Source organism: Catharus ustulatus, chromosome 17, assembly GCF_009819885.2.
Source record: "Catharus ustulatus isolate bCatUst1 chromosome 17, bCatUst1.pri.v2, whole genome shotgun sequence".
Classification (NCBI taxonomy): Eukaryota; Metazoa; Chordata; class Aves; order Passeriformes; family Turdidae; genus Catharus; species Catharus ustulatus.
Window position 1 is genome coordinate 8,661,290 of NC_046237.1, and position 23,468 is coordinate 8,684,757.

The window sequence follows — 23,468 nt, forward strand, 5'->3', positions numbered from 1 at the left end:
AGTTCAGTGGCTGGGCACTGTGTAATTAATCATCAGATGGCACCATTGTATAAATAAAGCAAATCTGGCATGGTTACATGCACACAATTTAATTAGATATTGAAGGTAGAAGTTTGCCTCTTGTTTTCATAATTCCTTGTGTGATTGATCCCCTCAATGTTCTCTTTCCTTAGCTGTGCAGCAAAAAGAGATCACACAGAGCACTTCCACATCCACCATAACCTTGGTCACAAGCACTCAGCCTATTTCCATGGTTACCAGCTCTGGATCTGCAAGCACACTTTCTTCCTCCCTCAACACAGACCTGCCAATTGCAACAGCTTCAGCTGATGTGGCTGCAGATATTGCTAAATATACCAGCAAAGTAAGTTCTGGAGGAGGGTTGTAAAAAAGTTGTACTTTTCTTTTAAAACACCCTGTAGTTTCATTAGGTGGGAACTTGTCATGAATGTGTGTTCTTGCATTAAACAGATGGCAGGTTGTTAAAGAGAAGGGGTGCTGTGGTACTGGTCACATCAGTGACAGTGAGGGAAGGCACATGAGCTTTCCATACTCTTAAATATTTAGATTTAATCAATGAATACGATATATTTTTGCATTGAGTTTCTTCCCCAAATTCATGGTTATATATTTTTTGTTTATAAATTATATCAGTAGAAATTTCTTAAAAAAGTAGAAGGTCAAGCAGTTCACTTGTTCAGGACACTTGAAAATCAGAGTCTTGATCAAAATTGTTGTGCTCTAACTTCTAAATAGTGGGACCAGGTAAACTACATATATTTAGAGAGAGAGAGAAGGGTAACAATATAGGTTCCCAGCAGAGGGGTTGAAAGAAAATGAAAGTGGGAATCTATTAAAAATATATATTAAAGAAAGTTTTTATTTATTTTTGTCTTTCAGATGATGGATGCCATCAAAGGAACAATGACTGAAATATATAATGATCTATCAAAAAATACTACTGGAAGTACAATAGCTGAGGTCAGTGTAAGATTAAAAAAAGCAAACTTGTATTTTAAGTGTGAAAAATGCAAACTAGTATTTTAATGTATGTGAACGTGCCACATAACTGTATGTACAAAGTATTATATGTGGAGATTATCAAGAGAGGACGAATTTCTGTGCTGTTTTAGAAGTAATGATTCCAGTGGTGGAAAAAAGCACTGAAAAAATACCAGGTGGGCTCTGTAAGATAAGCATTAAGCCATCAAACCCAGGTCCCTCAGTCTTCTCTCAAGAATTTGCCACCTTGTTTAAAATCAGAAATTAAGTTGGTTTTATTGAAAATAAATTTTTTTAACTGTGTAGTGCAGTAGCTTATTCCAGTTATGTGATTATGACCATAGTTTTTAATATTTATTTTAAATACTTTGAATGTTTTGCTTTTTTAATGAAATGCTATCCATTGCTTTTAATGTTCCCTAAGGGTCGGACTTAGTGTCTTCTAAGGGCTTTTTTTAACCTTGGAAAAGGCAGATAAAGCAGTGCAAACTAACTATGAATGGGAACAAATAAAGCTTGAAGTGTGATGATTTGTTTACCTGCTTTAACCAAAATAAGGAAGTCAAAGTTTTGAGCAAAGATATTTGTATTATTCCCGATCCACAGTGAATAGATTATCTTGCCTTTTTAAGCCTCATCTAGTTACAAATAAAATAAAAGAAATGAAATGTCATGCTAATAAATGTCAGAAATTTGAGACTTGACAGTGTCAGAGGAATCAAGAGTAAGTTTAACAGAAGTTTTTTGTCTTTAAAGAGTCCTGTTGAACTTTATGGTGAGCAAATCTAGCAGATATTTAGAATATTTCACACTTTGGTTTGGGGTTTACTATTGTCTTGTCCTTGTGTTAATATGAAGGAACCTTGGTGTAAACAATGTTTCATTGGTTTGGGCATGGTTTTTTATATAATAATTCTGTATTACCATACTGTGTTTGTTATTACTAACTATTATATTTTTAATATTTAGATTCGGCGTTTGAGGATTGAGATAGAAAAACTCCAATGGTTACATCAACAGGAACTCTCAGAAATGAAACATAACCTAGGTATGAAAATGACAGTCCAAACCAGTGTGTCAGCTATTGTCCTACATAGAAAATGGAAATGCTTCTAGTATATGTTCCCTTCCTGACATGATGTTGCACATTGTCCCCCTTGGAACTAACACATTTTGCTTTGTAAAGAAACCAAGACATGATGAAAAATGAGATGAGAGAAGAGATGCAATCCTCTGTATTTTCTGAATATTGGAGCAGAACAAGAATTTGGGCTTGCAAAGACAAATCACATTAGCAGCACCTGTATATCTCCTTTTTGTGCTTATGCTATATTCTGGTCTTTTGTGGGACATCTAGAACTAAAGTGTTAAACAAATGGAAGGTAACGGTTAAAAATCATGGTGCCAGAATAAGAAAAGAAGATGGAAGACTTGTATTTGTTGAGTAGGTATGAAACAGATGCCCAAACTCAGGGGATACCTTGATGAGTTTAATTTCATGTTGTCTTTAAATTCATGAATATTACTGTTTTGTTCTTTGCTGTTGGGGAGTGGAAAATGCAAACCCATCTTTCTCTGGATTTTGACTAGAACTGACAATGGCTGAAATGCGTCAGAGCCTGGAACAGGAGCGAGATCGTTTGATTGCTGAGGTGAAGAAGCAGCTGGAACTGGAAAAGCAACAAGCAGTGGACGAGACCAAGAAGAAGCAGTGGTGTGCCAACTGCAAGAAAGAGGCCATCTTTTACTGCTGTTGGAATACCAGCTACTGTGACTACCCCTGCCAACAAGCTCACTGGCCTGAGCACATGAAATCTTGCACACAGTCAGGTAATGGTGCCTCACACACAGCTTGGGGGGTTTGGGTGGGTGGATGGATCCACAGTGACTCAGTTCTTCAGTGCAGATGTGGCTTTGAGGAGGGACTGTGGACTGGCTCCTGTGAGTAGTGGCCTCATTCGTTTTTTCCTTGATTTTAGCTACTGCGACACAGCAGGAAACAGATACTGAAATTAGCACAGAAACACTAAATAAATCATCCCAGCCCAGTTCAAGTGTGCAGTCTACACCCACAGAAACAGCCAGCACTCCTAAGGAAAAGGAAGGTTCAGCTGATAAAAGCAAAGAGAGTGTTACAGTGAGTATCAACACTTCAGACAAAAATAATGTGTAAGATTTCTCTGAAACCTACCCCTAAAGACTTCCCTAGATAAGCCAGGAATTTATAACCATTTGTGTGTTTCCAGGAGAGCTTTTTGGGGAGTGATGGAGTTGTGGTTTTTGTAAAAAAAAAAAAACCTCCTGTCCTCTGGGAACACCCTTTCCCCTCCACTCATTCCCAATAAAACCTTGTGTTGGCTTGACTCATCCTTCCAGCCAAGGGGGACTGGACTCTTTCTCTTTCTCTCTCCAGGACCCATCAGTGTAGCTTCTGGTCTGGATCTTTCGATACAAGTTGCCTTCTGATAAGCAATACTGACTGCAGCACTTCCAAGCCCTTCTTGCCTGGGGGTTCAGAGGCCAAGCTCAAGACCTGCATTCAAACCAACTTACTTTCTCACCACAGACTGCCATTAGGGTACCACAATATTCCATAACTGATACAACACTTCACCTGGATCAACGGTTAACGGAGCAGTTTGGAAATCCTCCATAGCATCTACTCTGATAGTGTTCAGTAGGCAAGGATGAGCAAATGCTCTAAAAAAAGGGACTTAACATTGCATATATAGAAAATGTTTATAGAGAAGATTCTGCTTTATAGGTAGGGCTTGACTATTAGCAATTTTGGCATCATTTTTTTTCTGCCCTTGCAAGATTTATTAAATGAAAAATTTTAGTGGGGGGGAGGGGGCCAGGGCTGATCCTTCAAACCCTTACACATGATCCTCCACATCAGTAGGAGCCTTGTTGTATTTTAAAATATTAAAAGCAAACTAATTTTGTAGTATTGTGATTCCAGCATGATGTCTCATCGAGATAGTCCTGTAGAATTGGGAAGCATAGTAATCTAGAGAGCTGTGTTCATTTCTTGACACTTTTGCTACTGTCTGGTGTTAGATCTCTGGGCTTGAAATGTCATCTAAGGGAGTAACTTGGGGAACAGATTTGAAAAGGGGGAAAAGGAGGTGCTGTTTCACTTCAGTGTTTTGATGAAGGTGGTTGAACTCTGGCTCACTCACTTACTGTTCACATGCATTGTTATGGCAGCACAAGCTTTGTACTATTGGGGAAGTAGGGAATGTGAGACCTAAAACCTTCCAGGGAATATTCCAGTTACACAGATATGGAATTTCTTTTATATAGATGTTCTACCTGAAACATCATGCTGTATACATTGATCGTGTTCATAATTTGAATTTTGTTTTATTAACAAAGAAATAACCTGTGAATTCATTACGATGCAAAATTGTAACACAAAGAAAACATCCAACAAATTGCATATCATAATAATAATAATGTAACAACTAGGTGGAATTTGTGTAAAAGCTGAGGCTTCTACTGAGGTTGCCTGTGCTGTCTCTGCAGATAGCAACAGGTGTGACAAGCAACCAGCCTATAAAACTGGTCCAGGTACTGCAGACCAGCACCTTTATTCCAACTACTCAACCCACAATTGTAAGTACAGCATCATAATTTAAAGTCTGCAGCAGTGCTGTTCCTGGCATTGAAGCTGCTCAGTATCTCCGGGGGGTTGTCTCTGTCTGCTGTTGTATCAAGAGATGAATTCACTGGTATAGTCTCAACTTGCAGTGCAAAATGCTTTATTTTGTTGTGCAACATTCCACCCTTTCATTCCATTCATGATTGCAAAGATTCAGAAATCTTGAAGTCTGGCAAAGGCACTGAGGACAGGCAGTTTCACATTATTGGTCTGTTTCATGTATATACTTGATCACAGCATCAATGTAAATATATAGAAGTCATTCTAAAAAACTTTTAAATATTGTTTTGTCTATGGTATCTTAAAGATTTTAGAGAATTTAATTATTTCTGAGCTATGCTTGATATTCCTGTGACATCTCAGTACCTGTGAAAAAGAATATGCATTTGTCAGCAGTGTCTCTCCCATGCAGTCTTGCACATTAGCATTATGAAACATTGAGAAATTGCATTGGCATTAGACCTGGGTTATTTCCATCAAAGGCTTAACCAAGGACATCCAAATTCCCTGGTATCAGTCACAGTAGATGGGACAGAAGTGAGTTGGATTTTTGTATTTTATACACCCTATTAGCCTGTTATTTCAGCTGGTTGTGCTCTGCAGTGCTCCTGTCAGAGCTGGCTCCTGAGCTGATGCTGCCCTGGCCATGACACGTGTTCTGCCTCTGTGCTGGGTTCAGCAGGGAAGCCTGAAGTGGGTAACTTCATTTCTGACTTCAAATACACTGTTAAAAACTATCTGACTTAACAGTGTGCCTTACCCACACTGACTGTGAGGCCTGATGTGCTGTAGAAGCTCCTCTGTCTCTCTCCCTGTGCACACCCCCAGCTGCAGGACACGCCTGTGTGTGGTGGTGGATACACTCATGCTCAAGCAGTGCTTCACAGCCATCAGATCCCACACAAACACAGCTCTTGCTGGGGATAGACACTTCCCCCATTCCTCACAGCATTTCAGTTCCATTAGGTCTCAGGTGAGACCACTGTGCACCTTTGCAGCATTGGCTCTGAGTTGCTTGGACTGAACTACCATTAACAATAAGGTTTTGTACGTGTTTTAAAATCCAATAGCAGACTTCTAAGACATCAGGCTTCTTTTGTGAATAACTGCGAGGTTGTAAGATCCTGTGGTGGTTTTGTGTAATATTCAGAAAAATGACAGTTACCCTCATTGGTTTTCTGTAACACAAAGTGTGTTGAGTTATGTAAAGCGGAATTGGAAGGTGTGAAAGGTTTCCAACTTTCTTTGTGCATGTTTATAACTTTGTACACATTGGCATTAGTCTTGCACAGCTACAGACACCTCTGTATTCTAATGACTGCACGTGCAATTTAAATAATTTTAAACCTTAGTGCATGTTTAATTATGTATGCAAAATGTACATATGTGTAAAACTGGCAGAGGTGGAAAATTTACCTCTCAGGGAATGATCTTAACACATTTAAGGAGTCTCGCACATTCCATATTCCGATCGCGCTAAGAACTGAATTAATGATTTCCATGTGTGTAAGTGTGTATATTTAAAAGGCATCTGTGGCAACCCTAATTCCCCCACCTCTAGTACTGACAGTGGCTTACATAATGGCTTCTTTAGAATTCAGTTTGCACTTTGTGTCCAAGTAGCAATTTCTTCCTCTGAGCAACTTCCATTGTATCTTCTGGGTACCATTTCCACGGAACCTTGTAAACACATCTGAAATCATTACAAAGTGGCAGTAATCCTGAATTTACTTAGCAAATTGGTCCCATGTTTGTTTTTTATTCTTCCTGCAGTTAAAATAATGTAAAAATATGAACCCATCTTCTTTGCATTCCAGGGAATGGAATGAGTAGGCTTCTGGAAGGCACAAAGGAGCTGTAATCCATCTCAGCAGGGATACTCAGAGTCTTTGTGGAATATCATTAAGACACTCATGTGGTTTCTTGAATCAGTGTGGGGAAACATTGGGCTTCAGTGAACTTGTATTTGTTCTTCCATGTCCTCTCTGGAATGTCACACTACCACTGGGGGAAGATCTGTGCATCCCTTTCAGGTTCCTCAAAATCTCACTCCCTGTTTCTTCCACAAGAGGTTGTGAACTGAAATGGATGCGTTTGTCTGATCACCAGTTGTGCATCACTGGAATTGTACTGGAACACACCTAGCATTTCTAGACTTTCTCACATTTTTGGAGGAAGGTTAAGATACAGACTTTAGGTTCAATAAATCCTCTTACAGATCTCCAGAGTGATGTGACCTTGACCAGATTGTTTAACATTCTTGTGCCTTTGTCTCTGCATCTGTAGAATCAATTATCACCTATAGAGATGTCCTGAAACTCCATTTGTTGAGATGTATAAATCATGATTAGTATGATGGAAGTGTAAAGTTTATTCTATATTAATATTTTTACAGGGTGTGTAAGACAGTTCCCAGTAATGCTGATGTTTTTGCTATTGATTTGTGCACAAGTTAACTTAAGTACTTTTTTTTTGTTCAAATGGATGTTCTTTGTTCTCTTCTGTGTAGACTGAATGCATGGGGGAAAAGTTCCTTTTGGGGAAAAAGATTTAAGTAATGTGTAACAAGAATATACTTATAAACAAGGGTATTTTTGTACTTCAGTTTGATTTGTCAGAACTTTTTCAAATGACAAAGGATTTTCTTAGCCCTTTTTCCTCTTCCCATGTATTAGTCTGCAGAAAATATGTAACTGGATGTAACTCTGAAACCCTCACCCTCCAAGCACAGGCAGTGTGTGCAGCCCCTATAGCACCTCCTGTCCCTGTAAGAATTATAGAATTATAGAATATAGCAGTGATGAGAACAGAGACACTCTTGGCTATAGGGCAGTAATGCACTACTCCTCCCCTGGAATGAGGTAATACTGTGGTAACAAAGGTATTAGTTCTTGCACAAAAATAGAACTTGTTCTGGATTTCCCCTGGAAAACAAATCTCTATTTCTGTGGTCATGTTTATGTGACCTTTAACATAACAATCTGTTTCTCTTGGTTTTGATCCACAGCCCATTCCTGTAGTGGTAAGTCCTTCTGCTGGGACAGTGGCAATGAGAACTGGAGCTCAGTATGTTCAGACCACAATGCCAGTCCAAGTATGAAGAGTCTAACTGCTAACAAGAAGTTCATACCATTGTTGGAATAACTGAATCTAATAGAAATGGGACAGATAAACACAGTTCTTTGGATTAACCTCAGAGGTTCAGACTTTAGCTTTGTGTATGTGTACAAAGCAGTAATTACACTACATTAATGTAAAGCATTAGTGCTGGCTTAGAAAAGCTGAGGACAGGTAAGATCCATATTAAAACTATGCTTCTTTTGTAAATAATGTACAATTTGTGGATGTCATTAGAGTACCATCTCCTTTTTATATTTGTATTGACTTTAACTTATAAAGAGTGTTTGAAGTTGGAAAAGGAAGGTTTAAAACAGCCTTACCACAACCTAATGCTGAAAACTGGTCTTGGGAAACTGCGTCAAATAATCTAATATGGAAAATCTGAACAACTTTTGGCATTTAGAGTGAAAAAAAAATTCTGCACTTTGAAACTCTTGTGGAATTTCTCTGAACAACCAAGTGATGAAGGATATCTCTTTTCAGTTAACTCTATTAGGCAAATTATGTGGACCTGAAATCTATAAAAATTTATACTGTTTTTCACAATGACCAGGCTAACAACAAACATAAATGTTGTTTAAAATAAATATTTTAAATATTTTAACATTTCATTCAGTCTAAGATCAGAAAATTTGCAAAATGAAGCAGTAGCTGGGTTTAACAGGATTTCTGTTTACTGATATCAAAGATTGAGGAAAGTAAAATTTGTTGCTATGCTTCACAGTTTTATTTTTTTTTGAAAATCCTCCCAGAGGACTTCGAACAAGAACTAGGTGTGGAGAAAAACACGGATTGGGAAACGTGGGCAAAGGACTTTTGATGCTGGGCCAGAGCATGTATTATTTATATGATGGAATTTCTGTTTTTCTGTAAGCATGAAGCAGTGCAGTATGAGAGGAAGTACCCCCTGGAGATGCTGTCTGTTACACTGAGGCTGTAGTCCCATTTTGTATGTTGTGTAAAACAAAGGCATTGAACAAAGCAAAGGTGATGTATGTATATGAGAAAATTAATTGTATGATATCATTCCAGTACATTCTGTTGTACATTTTAGTCATGTTGATTTCTCCCATTGTTTATATAAGAATGCGGTTTGTACAGTCTCCAGCTAGTACCCAGATTAGAGGGAAAAAGTATTAGAAGAAAAAAAGTGAGAACAGAATATTCATTAATTGCAGTTGTGTCAAAACTAGCCTAGCTGGCCTTATTTGTGAAGCATAATTGCTTTTAGCATATGGAAGTATTTTTTCACATTTTCTTTGTATAAAATTTGTATTAAACTTAAATATCTTTTTTGACAATTGTGTTTCTTTGTGACTGAGACAGGTGACACACACAATATGCTTTGGGTTTCTCCAATTTTTCAAGAAACGTCACAATTTTTTAATTAAACTGTTTTAGAAAAATGTTCTGTGTTCCTGGGTTTCCAGTTTTGGTTCAGTCTGGAAGAATGTTCCTTTCTGCAGTCTCCAGATCACAGGTAATTTCACTTTGTCTCAGAAGTGAGGGACCTTTGGAGCCAAGCCTGCCCAGTTTGATGTTGTGTATCATTTATTCATTGGCTGGATTCAGGGTGAACAGATGCACATCAGTGTTGGGTGGATTTGGGGTTAGAGATGGGGCCTCTGAGTGCAGTTGTAGCCCTTCAAGAGGACATTAATTGGGTAAGACTTCTCCATGTGTGTCTTAAATATAAAAGAAACAGGGAGCTTATGAAACACTAAAATCTGTGAATATTTTCTGAAGTTCCTGTTCCTGCAGTTACCTTGTTCTGTGAATTTGTAAAGAAACCACAGTTCATGTTCCCAGTGCTACTGTTCACAGAAAAACACAAAACTGGAAAGCTTGAAATGATGTTTTGGCCTTCCCCATGGAAAGTGGATGCTGAAAAAGGCCTTGTGTTATGAGAAAATTATGTACAAATTGTTGAAGGAAACCCTACTGCTTTCTGACACTTGTTCCAGCCTGTGGAGGTTTTTATTTATTAATGAACATTATTTATTTCTACAGAAGAGAGGCTTTCTTTCCTCCTCTAAAATAACAAGTGACCAAATCCCAGTGAAGTATGTAGAAAATTTAGAAGTACATAAAACTACAGGTGAATGAACTGAGCAAGACCTGTCCATGTCTGTGCATGTTCCTGGGCCTTTTGGATATTCTTAAGTACAATTATCCATGATGAATTGCCTGGAAAGTGAATCCTGATACTCTTGCTGCACTGGGAGATGAATGTGCCATGGTGTCACCTGTGTGCCAGATGGGTTCACCCTTGGTCTCTCCTGCCCAAAGCTCTGCTAAGAAGCTCAGCAACAAAACCAAGAGCTTTCAAACTTTAAATATATTCTGAAAACAACATCTTCCAAGAATCTTTAAAACCAGAATCAGTGCTCACACAATTGACTTGATTAAGTCAGGTGTTAAATTTGGAACTTGATGGGGTATTAAAAGCTGAAGTTGTGCTTTTCTGGGAATCTGCAATCCCTGACACTTTTTCCTCTTTCAAGAGTGTATTTACCAGAGCACTTACCTTGCAGGCATTAGTCAATTCTCCACTGACTTTGTCACCAATAGAAAGTTACATCACAAGTGAAGGAAACCCTACTTACAGCAGGGAAACCTTGAAAAAATTCTGCTCAGCGAGCCCTGAGACCAGCACGGCCTGTGCTAGAAAAGTGACATTTTGCATGGAGCTGTGCTAAGCCCAGAGAGCAGCTCTTTGTCCCCACAGCATGTACTGAAAGGCTGGGTTTGGTCATGCTGATGTGGCACAGCTGCTGTGGGGCTGCTGCTTTGGATTAATTTAAGATCAGATTTTCTGCTTTAGCTTGGCAGAAAATGCCCCTCAGATCTAGCACTGTGTTCTCTAAATGCTTTTAGAGGTCAGGAGTATCCCTCAGGTGTGTGTGGCACTTGTGTAACTTGCTGCATGTCTAACCCCTCCTTCCAGAGAGCCTCTGATCCTTCTGCCCTTACCTGGTGCCACAGCAAGGAACAATCAGCCATTTTCAAACCAAGAGATCCAGCCAGGCCCAGAGAATTTAAATATTGTGACAGCAACATTACCAGGCCAGCCTTGAAACAGGAGCACACATTCCACATCCTACCTTCAGATCCAAGAGTAGGGGGAGAGAAGGCAGGTCATCCACTCCCCCAAAATGTAAACATGTTTTTATTTAATGCCTTTCACTCATCACAAAGTACTTTTCCCCATCCTCAGCCCCAAGACGGCAGCATAAGGCACCGTGTAGACACAGGCACAGTCCATGAACCATCTTGGTCAAGTCCAAAAACTCAGCTACAGTTCTTACCAGCAGTTCCACGTGTCCTTACTACTCATGTACACAATATGATTCTCCCCAGAGTTTGTTCTGGAGAAATGAACTATTAATTTAGAACAGTAAGACTTTCCCCACCCCCCACAAGCCAGATGAAAACCACAGGTACAGAGCTTAATACCAGAGTAATGAGATTAGTTCATAAATTAAAAAAAAAATTAAAAATTAAAAAAAAAAAAAATCAACAGTTTCACTCCTATTTTCAGAAGGTCCTGTGTGATGTGATGGATTGTGCAGAGACTCTTGCTGTGTCCTCTTCCCCTTTCAAAACCAAAATGCTGACAGGGAGACCCAGCCTTGTAGCATTTGCCTTGTTGATGGCAAAAAGGCCATTAGAGCTCTATGCCTCCATCTCAGCCAGCAACTGCAGCATCCCAGCGACTGAGCAGGAGGATTTTCCTCTGTCCAAAGGAAGAAGGACTTGAGACTATTCTTTGGCTGCAAGTTCTTAAAGGCTTCCACTGAAAGGGTTCTCCTTCAAAAAAAAGAAAAACTGCAGTTGCTGTGGGATTTTTTTTTTACCAAGAAAACATTGAGGAATAGGTGGAACCGATGTGAGAGTCTGAGTGAAGCCCTCCCAGTGCTAAGATGTTGGGTCTGCTACAAATATTCAAGTTCCAAGGCGTGCCGAAGAGCTTCCAGGTCAGCGTGACAAGAGATTCTCCAGAAGGGCATGTTGTGCTAGAGTGAAACCAAAAGAGTGCAGGTTTTTTTTCTGTTTTTGTGTAATACTCAGATCAAAACAACTTTCTTCGCTTGTACCCTCAGGAACAGTTTTGTACTTGGCCACCAGGTTGTCACAGAGCCAGGGGCAAGGAGGATCATCTCAGGGAGGGAGGAAGGGACTAAGTGGGAAATGGCTCTTTGTTCATCTGTCTCTCCTGTGCAGACAGGAAGACACATCCTCCACAATTTAGGAGTATCCTGCTTCACAGGTAATGGAGGATGTGGACTGGATTTGCTCCAATTTTTCCCCCCACAAATTAATTAGAAATGTTTCTAGAATTGCAATATTATTGTATTACTGTATTTTAGTAGTGAAAGCCGTTATCAGTGATTCACAGACAAATTAAATCTATTGGAAAAGGCAATTATTAAAATTTATAAAAGTGTAAATAAAGGGATAAAATGCCACACAACCAAAATGCTTTCTAACAATTCACCTTCCCAATTAACTGGAACAGTAGGTCATACTGCATTTTCTGTAAATGTAGGAACTGGTATCATTGCTCAGGTCAATTATTCATTTAACATAACACTGTTGCCTCAGGGGAAGGTGTAATAGGATTATAAAACAGCCTGTCCCAAAAAAACTCTCCTAATTCCCATTTATGTCAGATTATTTTAAATTATTCTTCTGCCTCCCTGTTTTGTATTTGCTGTGATAAATTTGAAGCCATGTACACACATGTCCAAATTTTAACCAGCCAGTTCCTCTTGAAATCTGAGCATCTGGACAAAATCTGGAAGGACAGCCACCTGTGACCTATTCTATCTTCTTCATAACATCTTGATCATTCTCCTAGAAGCTGTGAATATACTGTAGGAAAACAAGACTTGCACCTGAAAGAGGACAAAGTGTCAACTTTTTAACTGCTGTGAAACAAGTGCAGCTCAGTTCCATCAGGGACCTGGAATGCTGCCTGTCACCAGAGTGCCCTGAAAGCATCCCTGAACAGCAGAGTTCCTTAGCAATAGCTGTGACCCCCATGGCTGCTTGCACAGAGAGAATCTCAAAATAATTAGAACATTAGCTGTTAAATACAATTTTCTTGTGTGTTCTGGTGAGCCTGGGTTTGTGCTGGAATTGTTTCTTCTCCAAAACAGTTAAAACAATTTAATCAAAGACACAACTCCTTTCTGCACTGTGATTTTGAAACATTTGGGACTCTGATTTCCTTTGCCTTCTCCCAAAAGGTCAGTCCCTGCACAGTCAGTAGTATATATGTAGTACTGAATGTACAGAAAGCCTAAGCTGACAGCACTTAGTCCCTTCCAGCATGGGCACAACACTGCTGAGAGTCTTTTATCACTGCAGGAATTCACCTGTAACCACACTGCTCCTGCATAAACAGCTTCAACAAAGCTTCAGACAACATACACTTCCCAGAGATTCTGATGAAAGGAGATATTCCTTTTCCAATTTCCTACCTGTGCACAAAAAACTCCAATGGTTCCAGATGTTTATGTTTCAGAGTGTCTATGTACACTCCTCTAACCTTTAAATACAACTAAAGCTTCTCTCTGGTATGTTGCCTACCAATAAATGTTTTCTTCAAGCTGTTATCAGTGTGTGTAGAGATATAGAAAGCAAACCCAGGCAGCTGAAGAGACTGAAATCCACTGTTCTGCAACTTCACTTTAAGGGGAAAAGTTATTTCCTCCCCCCTCCCCTAGTTTCTGTTAAACCCTTCCATTAAATTATCTGTTTTTCTTTCTTAAACCAGAAAAAAAACTTGGCCTCCCAGCCATTCCTGTTGTTCAGCAGTTACAGATTTATCACTCATCAGACAGGTGAAGAAAAATGACCCACAGAACTGGAGATGTTATCAGTGCAAAAGGTTCTCTGCCTGTCCCCTCCTTTTTTTTTTTTTTTTAATAAAGCTCAGGTGTGTAGAAGGTTTGATTAATGATTGTCATCAATCAAAGGAGGTGACAGCCCAGCAAAGAATGTGCTCTACACTAATGGCTGAGCTGCTCAGGCCAGCAGACAGGAGGCTCCTGAGATGCCAGCAGAGGAGAGTGCTGACCCTCCCCAGCTGCCTTTGATGCACTTCTGCTCAGTGACCCACTGCCTTTGAAGTGTGGCACTGAGCTGCCACAGCAGCAGGCCATTGTCACTTCAGCCCCAGTCAAGCATTTTGGACTCTTCCTGACAGCTCCTTAACCCTTCATGAGCTACAAAACCATCTGCAGTTTTAGGTAGTTTTCCAAGGAGGGTGCAGATATTGTTGTTTCCACTGGCCAAGAAAAATACACTATAGAAAAAAACCCTGTTCCTGCTGCTTTGTAGATAATCTGAGATACAGTTCTGGGGATAGAACCTGTTCCCCCCACCTTATTTATTGGGATCCCTTTGCTCCTGGGCTTGTGCAACCACACAGCTCAAATTTGCTTGGAATGTCTCTGCAGGATCTTCAGTCAGAATGAGACACCAGCTCCTGCAGCACAAGGCTGGACAGCTCAGCTCCTCAGATGTAATACTTGCAACACCACCTGAGCTACACCAGGCATTTGTGTATCTCTTCAAAATTAAAGTTTGCTGAAGATGGAGCTCATTCAGCCAGTTCCTGCATCTCAACCCATGTGCAATGCTCCTCCAGCCAAGGCAGCTCTATCACATTTCTCCAGCCAGCACAAGACCCAGGATGCACAAAAGACATCTTGCAAATAATGTCTGCCATTAATAAATTGTATTCCTGACCCTGTAAAGCCAAATAAATGGAAGTTCCAGGCAGGTTTCTGGTCTAAAGTTTAGGAAACAAAAACTTTGGCTGTTACAATTCTCATCATTCCTGATCACACTGCTCTTGCAGTTTCTGTTCTTTGCCTTCAGGACAATTTTCTAATTTCATTTTGCTTGTGAAACTAATCACATTTATCCAGAAGTCATTGATAAAGGCAGCAACTCTGCAAAATTCCCTTTGGTATTTGCTATAATTAAGTTACTCAATGAGTCATAAATACAAACACAGGTATGGACATAGGCAAATTCTAGTAAGTAATTCAAAATTAATTCCAACAATTTAGAATTTACAAAAGCAGCATGTGAGAACAGAAATTCACTCTGCCTGCTCATCTGAGATAACACACTGGAATTTCCCTTTTCATGTCTTTTTAGCCATCTTTAATAAGCAAAAATGATTCCTGGAACATGTGACACAGCAACTACCTGAAATATTGTACCAGCTGCCAAAGTGGGGGGGTTAGAATATGGAATTTCTGACAAGGGGATTGTTGATTTTGCATATTAAGAAATGAGACCAATTGTAAGCGGCTTCAAATGGAGGGAGCCTTATTAAATGCTTAAATAAAGAAAGGGTCATTGCAATCAAAAGTTGGAAGAATCCAGCATGGCATCCACAAACTGTACCTTTTTTGCTCCCTGTTCCTCTTCAACACCGTCTCCTATTACAATGTACACGGCTTTCCTTCCAAACCTCTGCATTATTCTTTCAAAACAGCTTTCTTTCCCTGAGCAACACAAGAGAAGATACATTTTTTATCTGGGCACACACCACAGGCAGAGCCAATACTGAGGCACAGGATCTGGAGTTATCCCCCAGCTGAACTGGCTGCAGCATTCTTTGCTTTCTTTGCAAACTGGATCTTCTTCTGAGGTGGATCCTCTCCATCTCATCACAGTTACTAGCACTTGTTTTGTCAGCCCAGGAGTTGCAAGTGCTGCCAGTTTTGTGTGAGCTTTGTGACTGATGCCCTGCTTAGGCCAGCAGCTGCCACACTGAGTGACACTCATGGCATTCAGTTTCCAGAGCCCTCTTCTGTTCATTCTGTGCAGTAAAAACATGAAAATGCAATCCTCAGAGGTTCAAACACACCAGAAAGAACAGAATACAAAAAAGCCCCAAGTACTTATTAGTCAGAAAGCTTCACAAACCTCATTGAGCACACTTGACCCCTCTGCAAGGGTAAGAGGATGCAGAGTGTTTCTGTAACAGCTCCAAGCAGACTTTCCTTCCAGCTGGGTGCAGCTGGACATCCCACGAGCAGCCAGTGCTCCACAGGGTGGGTGTGCTGCTATAGATCTGGCTCACATCCCCACAGAGACACTTGAGAAGTGTTTTTCAGACTTTTCTCCCCCTGCAGTCTGTACTAGGTTAAGTGTGGGAGTCAGGATGTGAATTAGACATCTGTAAGCACAGAGCTAAAAATAAATCTCACTCACTGCATGACTTAGGGACAAAACCTCAGCCTGTCTTAGGTGAGGCTCAGTTTGCTCTTACCTGTTTTTGTTGCACTGTAAATGTTTTCAATGGGGAAGACAGTGCCCAGGCCATAGAGAAGCACTTTAGCCAGAGCTGGTATGAGCTGAGTTGTGGTGACCAACACATTGACACAGTTGGGCCTAGGAAACAGAAGTTATTAGAAACCTGGGTTTCTCTCATGACTGAAAGATGGAAGGAAGCAAACCCTTCCTGCCACTGGAAGTTCTCAAGCCAATGGGGGATTTTGCAGCCAGAGGAAGATAACGTGAGTACCAGAAATGTCTTTTGATCAGCTCAGTAGAATGAAAAAAACATAAACCAAACTAGCAGCAGTGGTGCAGCCTCACTGCAAGCTTGCCAGGATCTCTTTGGTGGGAATTTCAACACAATGCAGTGATGTCTATGCTGGGTTCTGGCAGTGAATGTGTTCAGGGACAGAAGGGCTCTTCCCTCCCTCTCCTCTTCTCCTGCTCACATGAAAATGGTGCCATGGATGAGGGAGCCAAGGAAAGGTAAGGAAAAGAAAGAACTGCTTTGCTTTTGCTCAGTTCACCATCCCAAGCTCACCCCAAGCCTTGTGAATTCAGCCTGGCTGATGTGCAGACTGGCATCCCTCAGGCTTGGCCAGCAAAGTCCCGCAAATGTGTTTGATTTGTTTAGAGGAGGAAAACAAGGGAAGCAAAGGAGCTCCTGGACCAAACCCACAGGCAATTCCTGGAGCAGTTCTTACCGGGAATGTATCAAATTGAGCGCCTTCAGAGCATGTGTGAGCCAGAGATCCGTCAGAGCCTCCAGTTCTGCTCTCAGCTGCAGCCAGGTCTCCCTCTTAGGAGCTCCTATTAAACCTGCAAGCAGGGAAAGTGTCTCTGCAGGAGCACAGAAAGGAACTGCATGGCTTTGAATGCTCAATGCCAAAGGGCACTGCCTGTGTTCTGAGCTCTCCCTCTGCCCCTCTCCTGGCCCTGTGCCACTCTCTCCCTTTGTCCCTGCCATGTCACACTCCTCTGCTGCTGCAGCTCAGCTTTCTTCCCCTCTGCTGGAATATTCCAGTCTGGCAGGACCTCCTTGAACACCTTTCTTGGAGTGAGCATAGAGCTGGCAAGGGAAGTGAGCAGCAAGGTGGAAGAGCTGTGCCAGGTGGGCAGGGAGACACCTGAGGCCAGGAGGGTTTTGTGTCTCCTGAAAAGCCACTCCCCATTCCCAGTGCATGCAGGGTAGACTCTTCCTCCAACCAATAAATAAGTTGTGGTGATGCTTTGAGTTTTGCTTCTTTCCTTTTCTAGTCAGAGGGAAACCTGCACTGATGTACTAAAAAGGAAGCTGAGAGTCTGGAGCTAGGGGAGATGAAGGAACCCAGGGAATCCTGATAGCTGGTAGTATTGTTTTGGGGGAGTTAAAAACAAGTAGTTATAATACAAGAAAGCCATCAGACATGTTGTATAGGAAAAAAGGACATTTACTTTTGAACTGTATGCATGCCTGCTAAATGTTCTGAAAAACTGGAGAAAGTTGCTTTCCTGCCAAATAAATTACAAAACAAAGCCTCACACTCAGACCCTCTCAAGCTACTAAACCAGGTATTTAGTGTGCCTCCCACTAATCTGTACAGAACCACATTAACGGTGACTGAGATGCTCAGTCCCTCACATCATGAGGGATGCCCAGAGCATCCAGAGATGCCCCTGGAGGGCCCCAGTGTTCGGGGAGATGAGAGGCTGCTGGTGGGCTGGCAGTGGCACTCACCCCCCACGTTGTTCTTGTAGGTGTTGTACATCTCCTTGACGCGGCGGTAGCGGAACGCCAACTTCCTCATCCAGTCAACTCCGCCGTGCACCCCCGAGCCCAGGCACAGGTTTGCACTGGCACTGGAACTGTGGAAGCCATCAGCAGAGAAGTTGTACGTGCTGGGAGAGGGAGGAGGCAAGGGGAGAGGTCAGTGTAATTACAGCCTGCACAGTGCCAGCAGGGAGGGGAAACGACTGAAAAGAAACGTGGAGACAAGTGGCAGCAGAGACACACAGGACACGCTGTACAGAACTGCAGTTCATCTTCACACAATTACCAGCACTGATCTAAAAAATGTTCTGTTCCTGCAGCAATTTCTCACAATAATCATCCATAAAACCACAAATTGCAAAGCTCTGTATGAGTTCTGCACATTTCATTCTTTTCCTTTTACCACGGCTCTGCAGGAAACACTTTGGGAAAAGCAGATGGAATTGCACAGCAGTTTCTGTGATGACCCAGCTCACACAGGTAATGGCAATGTTTGTGCAGTCTGGGTACAAGTTCCAACAAGGATCTGGCATGGCAAAGTCCAACTCCTCACTGCTAAGCCCATTCAGTACAGACTGGACAGTGGAAACCTTTCAGTCTGCTTTTGAAGTGTTTTGGTGACAGCTGTTACAACTGTCTGGTTAAATCACATCAGAAACTGGTCTGACTGGAGTTCAACCTAATTTAGATGCATTTCCCAGAATGGTTCAAAGCTCAGCATAGTCAGGGCTGACAGAAGGCACAGGCACAAGCATGTGAGAAAGGGGACTCTGTACTTGTGTGTGCCTGATAAATGCAGACTGCATGGAGCCAGTGCAGGTTGGACAATCACTGACCAGCCCCCTGCTATTTCCAAATGGCTGGGGACATCCATCTCCAGCCTGGGAGACCCCATACCTCAGATCTTGACCATTGTCATCTGATGAAACATCATCTATGTGGATCTGGTCACAGTCCTGAGATGAAAAAAAAAAAAAGTAAGTAAATGTTGTGGAAAAAATCCTGAAATAATATAATGCAAAGTGACTTTAAGTGTAATATTAAGGAGATAAAATCTTACAATTTGCTAGTATTGTAGTCTGGCCAGTTAATTGTTAGCAACAAGTATCACATAGCACTTGCACAAAATATGAACAGACAGAGAGATGTGCTGTAACCTAAGGGCACAACAGCTCTTGAATAACAGAGTGATCCCTACACAGTGAGTCCACAGTGAGTGAGGAACTCCTTCCTATGCAGACAGGAGGGAGGGAGATGCTTGTGTTTTAGCCAGGAAAGCTGTGCTTTTTCTACTCTGTATGCATGATAAGGCAGAGAGTTGGCAGCCTTTCCCCCTGTGAGAACACTGCTTGGGACAGGAGGTGTGTGCCCACATAATTACAGGGGGAGAGGATCTGTCCCACAGAGACTCCCAGAGACGCCTGTCCTGTGTTTTCCCAGATTGTTCTGAGCTGCTTTGATGTGCAGGGAAGCTGGGCTGAAGCACTGAAGGGAACTCTTCCACTGCCCCAGCCACAGACTGAGCTGAGGAATAATGTGTGTCAGTGAGGAGGAAATCTGTGCACAGGAAATTTAACCAGAATATACACTTGGAGCTCAGCCTGCATGAAGTATGTGCTCGAGATCTTATCTCCCCAAATTCTTCATTGTTCGAATGGTGGGGGCCCTGCCTCAAAAATGTGAGAAATGTTACTCCTTTGGTTTCTTTCCCAGTCTCAGCATTAACATTAGAAAGACAAAAATTGGGATTTTCCCCCACCACCTTAACTCTCCTTTCTCCATGAGCCTTACAGGTGAGAACAGAACAGAAAGGCTGCAAGCTGATGAACACTACTTTTGTTTTAGTTGATTTTTCAACAGAGTTTTAAAGCTGTGACACCTGGTACCACAGGACTCTGGAGTCAGAACAACTGCAGCTAACCAAGGTGCAGCAATTCTTCACCACTTCAGGGTTCTGAAAACCACAGAATTTGTTCTACCTTCCTTACACACTGATGAGTTTGATGAATTACTTTAAACTAGCCTCTTTCAAAAAATGAAAAAAAAAACCCAAACAAGTAACCAAAACTTGTTGTCAGTGGCAAAACATGACAGAAAGTTCCTGTCCATGTTAATGAGATTTCCTCCAGCATTTTAGGTAATTCTCAAAGAGACACACAATTGGATCTTGCTCTCATCTCATCAGCTCTTTTATCAACACACCACTGGATGTATATTGCTGTACATAATTGCAGCTGAGCACAGATCTGTGCTGGCACCTCTCTCCTCCCAGCCCAGCATTTTTTAGCCCCCTCCCAGCAGTTGGGGTCAGCCCACTCCCCTCCAGCTGTACAACACGGGCTGAAGTCAGGGGAAAGGCATTTGTGCAGGGATCTGTTTTTCTCATTTGTGAATGGATTGTTCTGTACACTGGAGTGTGACAGGAGCAGCTATCACATTTCTGAGTTAATAAAACACCCTGACAGAGGCTGAGACGCTACCTCATAGTGCTGGGGAACTCGGGGAGCAGCCACAGAGGGCACCCCCTTCCACCACTGCCTCCCAAAAACCATCCTTCATTCTTGCAGGATCTCCCTGAAACCTCAGTGAGTGGGGAATCAAAGCAGGACAAGGAGGAGGCTGCTGGGATGGCAGGAAGGCTGTGATGGGAACACAGCCCAGGTGTCACACCTGATTTTTAACACTGGGGTCTCAGGGGGATGCAGTGTGGCACACACAGGCTGTACCTCAGTCAAATGTGTAAAACCCCAGCCAGCCCTTGCAGCTCTGGGCACTGCTCTGGTTTTAGTCCTGGGACAGCTCTGTGCTGCACAACCTGCCTGAGGTGGGAGCAGGCACGTTCAGAGGAGCCTGGGCTGTCCTAAATGGCACTGCTGGCTTGGGAAAGCCTCTGCTGCCTCCTTGTGAAACACAGGGCTCCTGAGCAGCTCCTGCTGTCCCTCCCATCCCCCTGAGCACTCCCAAGGTATGTCTCATGCAGATACAAAAACAACCTAAAAGGCACACATAGTCTGTTTGTGGGTCAGAACTGTGCTAGAGTTTCAAACATTTCATGGAATCACTGATCAGTGGAGCTTCCATCTCACATTAGGTGGGGACCAACAGTTCCCAGAGCACAAAACCTCCAGGGATGGCTCCAAAAGGCAGCACCTTGTAAACACACTAATCCTCTTGTTTGTTAAACCCTCATCCCCTTGCCAGCCCTCCTGTCCCTAATACCTGTTTTCCAGAGAGCTAGACAATAATATCTCCAGAGGGATTGGGGGTGGAAGGTGCTGCTCTTTAGCCAGCACTGTACCATGAACAAAAGGCAGCTGGAAAAAAAGCACAACCCTGGAAAGCCCAGAGTTTGGATTTTAACTTCACTGTGATTTCTAATCTTGGGTTAACTTCTTTTCTCCTCGATTTCCTTAAAAGGGGGAGCAGAGAGGGAGAATATCTCCTGTCAGGTGAATATTTGCTGATATATTCTGCACCTTGCATGGCTCACACTTGCACACTGAAGGGATTTCATCTGCCTTAACTTGCTGACAGAGAATCCCTTCCTGTAAAAAGATTGAAAGTTTTTAGTAGGAGCCTTAAGACTTCTCCAGACACCCCCTGCTCTGGGGACCAGGGACCAGGCTCCTTGCACACAACTCCCCTGAGGTTTGGGGGGAATCAGCTGGAAGCTGTCCTGTCCACTGGACTGCAGCACTAAGAGAGGATGGGCTGAAGCAGGATGGGTCTGAATAGATCCATCTGAATGGAACTGCACAGCCAAAATGCATTCAGCTAATGCATCCAGGAAACAATTACCTGAACCCCTTCTGGGCAGATCCTAAGAAAAGATAAAGCCCTGGCTAACCAGGGTTTCAGAATCCTTTTTTTTTTCTTTCTTTCTTTTTGGACAGCAATCATCCCTCAGATTTTGAAGCCAGTATTTTTGCTATGATGTGACATCACATCCTCACCAAACAAAGGAGGATCACACAAATGATACCAAGGGCTGTGCAAACCTTGCAAACCTTGCTGCATCTATGGACAAACGTTTTGTCCTCATCAGGCACTTCCTGGGGGTTCTTTAGAAGGGCTTTGCACCCTGGCAGCACCTTCTCCTCTGCACAGCACTGCAAACTGCAGCCAGCAGGTTCACCCATTCCCCTGTGCTAAAGCGAGGGAATTGATTTCCTTGTCCAACCTGCCACTCTGCAAGGGATGGGTGACACTTTTCCATCTTCCCCTGACTCCACTGCCAGGATGAGGCCAGCCATGCCCTGGTTAGTCCAGTCTGCTGAACCTGGGTTTGTGTCAGAGGAACATTTTGCAGTGTTTGCTGGAGCTCCTGCCTTGGTTTCCAATGGGCAGCTCTCCCCTGCTCTCTGCCCCAGCACAGAAGATGCTCAGAAATGGTTTCTGCCCTGTGCAGTTTTAGCTCATTTTGTCTTGTTCAGGCCAGCACTGCACCACATGATGGTGCTCATGTATATGGTAATGCCTCTGGTCTACAACTGAATCTGTCCCTGTGCTGCTTCTCACAAATTCTTTTTTCCGTTTTTAAGGTTGTCATTCACTGCAGTACTCAGTGATCTATGATCCTTAAATACCACTGTGAATACACAAAGGTGACTTTTATTTATCATCCTAAATGAAGCAGTAGGGTGGGTAACTCTGGATGACTCTGTTGCTGCAAATTCTTCCAAACTGACATGGCTTTTTTGGAAAGTAAAATTCTGTAAGGCACATTAACTTTTCTGTAATTCTCTGTCATCCATCAATTTTTCATTGAAAAAGCTCAGCTAAAACCAAACCACCAGTGCCCAGAGCTGTTACTGACTGACAAATGTGCACGAATTGATGAAGGCCAGACAATTTGCTGCTTCATTTAAAATTTTAGAGGAGTAAGTGAAAAAGGAGAAAACTTAATTTTAAGTGAAAAAAGGAGAAAACTTATTTAAACACTGGTAATTCTTGCAAAAGTCTGGAAAGGCAGAGAGGTTTTGGAGGGTCACTGTGCAGGACGTGGAGCTTGGAGCTTTGTTGCAGATATTGAGATCTGATGGGTGAGAGGTGATGGTTCTGTAACAAGTACTATCACTACTTAAATAGTGCCCTTGAACAACAGCTCCTCTTTGGGAGCCCTCTTTTTTTCCCTGAGATTTTTCTTTGTACTTCCATGCCCCCATCACAAACTCCCTCTATGAAAAAAATTGAAAGAGGAAAAATCTGTCAGTTCAGGTGCTTGTCTTTGAAAGGAAATAAAAATTCTCAGCAAGTGAAAGCTCAGGACTGCAAGGAGCCAGGTGGCAGGAAAGGTTGTGCCTCCCCTAACACAGGGGACCACAGTGCAATCCAGCACTGAAGGAACCAGAAATTCCTGCTGAACTCCTCAGGCACAGAAAAACTTCTCTCCTTTCATCTGGCACAGAAACAAATTCTTCCTTTTTCAAGTGAAGAAAAAAAAAAAAAGCCCATAGAAGTCTGCCCAGGGATGCCAGGTTTTTCTTCTCCAAATGCCTCCCAGCAGTGTTTTGATTCCAAGGTGCCCAGAGCACAAACCCCACCCCATCACTCTGTACAGGATCCATTCCCAGCGAGTGCTCTGACTGCAAATGCCAGCACATTTCCATCACTGCTGCACAGCTG

At 42.3% G+C, this 23,468-nt stretch overlaps 2 protein-coding genes across 12 annotated transcripts in view; one reads left to right on the plus strand and one right to left on the minus strand.

Moving 5' to 3' along the window:
* ZMYND8 (zinc finger MYND-type containing 8) overlaps positions 1 to 4,618 on the plus strand; it is a 44,988-nt gene extending 40,370 nt beyond the window's left edge. For all 7 annotated transcript variants that reach the window (XM_033075042.2, XM_033075047.2, XM_033075041.2 and 4 more), the window contains exons 16-21: positions 174 to 364; positions 901 to 981; positions 1,972 to 2,050; positions 2,593 to 2,832; positions 2,982 to 3,139; positions 3,416 to 4,618. In XM_033075042.2, the coding sequence (XP_032930933.1) occupies positions 174 to 364; positions 901 to 981; positions 1,972 to 2,050; positions 2,593 to 2,832; positions 2,982 to 3,139; positions 3,416 to 3,430 (764 nt within the window). In that variant the 3' untranslated portion in view covers positions 3,431 to 4,618. The remainder of the gene's footprint in view (positions 1 to 173; positions 365 to 900; positions 982 to 1,971; positions 2,051 to 2,592; positions 2,833 to 2,981; positions 3,140 to 3,415) is intronic.
* Positions 4,619 to 10,939: 6,321 nt separating this feature from the next.
* Positions 10,940 to 23,468, minus strand: part of EYA2 (EYA transcriptional coactivator and phosphatase 2) — an 86,605-nt gene continuing 74,076 nt past the window's right edge. For all 5 annotated transcript variants that reach the window (XM_033075051.2, XM_033075052.2, XM_033075050.2 and 2 more), the window contains 6 exons: positions 18,741 to 18,799; positions 17,811 to 17,971; positions 16,798 to 16,912; positions 16,086 to 16,207; positions 15,215 to 15,315; positions 10,940 to 11,802 (listed from right to left, as the gene is read on the minus strand). In XM_033075051.2, coding sequence (XP_032930942.1) covers positions 11,722 to 11,802; positions 15,215 to 15,315; positions 16,086 to 16,207; positions 16,798 to 16,912; positions 17,811 to 17,971; positions 18,741 to 18,799 — 639 coding nt within the window. In that variant the 3' untranslated portion in view covers positions 10,940 to 11,721. The remainder of the gene's footprint in view (positions 11,803 to 15,214; positions 15,316 to 16,085; positions 16,208 to 16,797; positions 16,913 to 17,810; positions 17,972 to 18,740; positions 18,800 to 23,468) is intronic.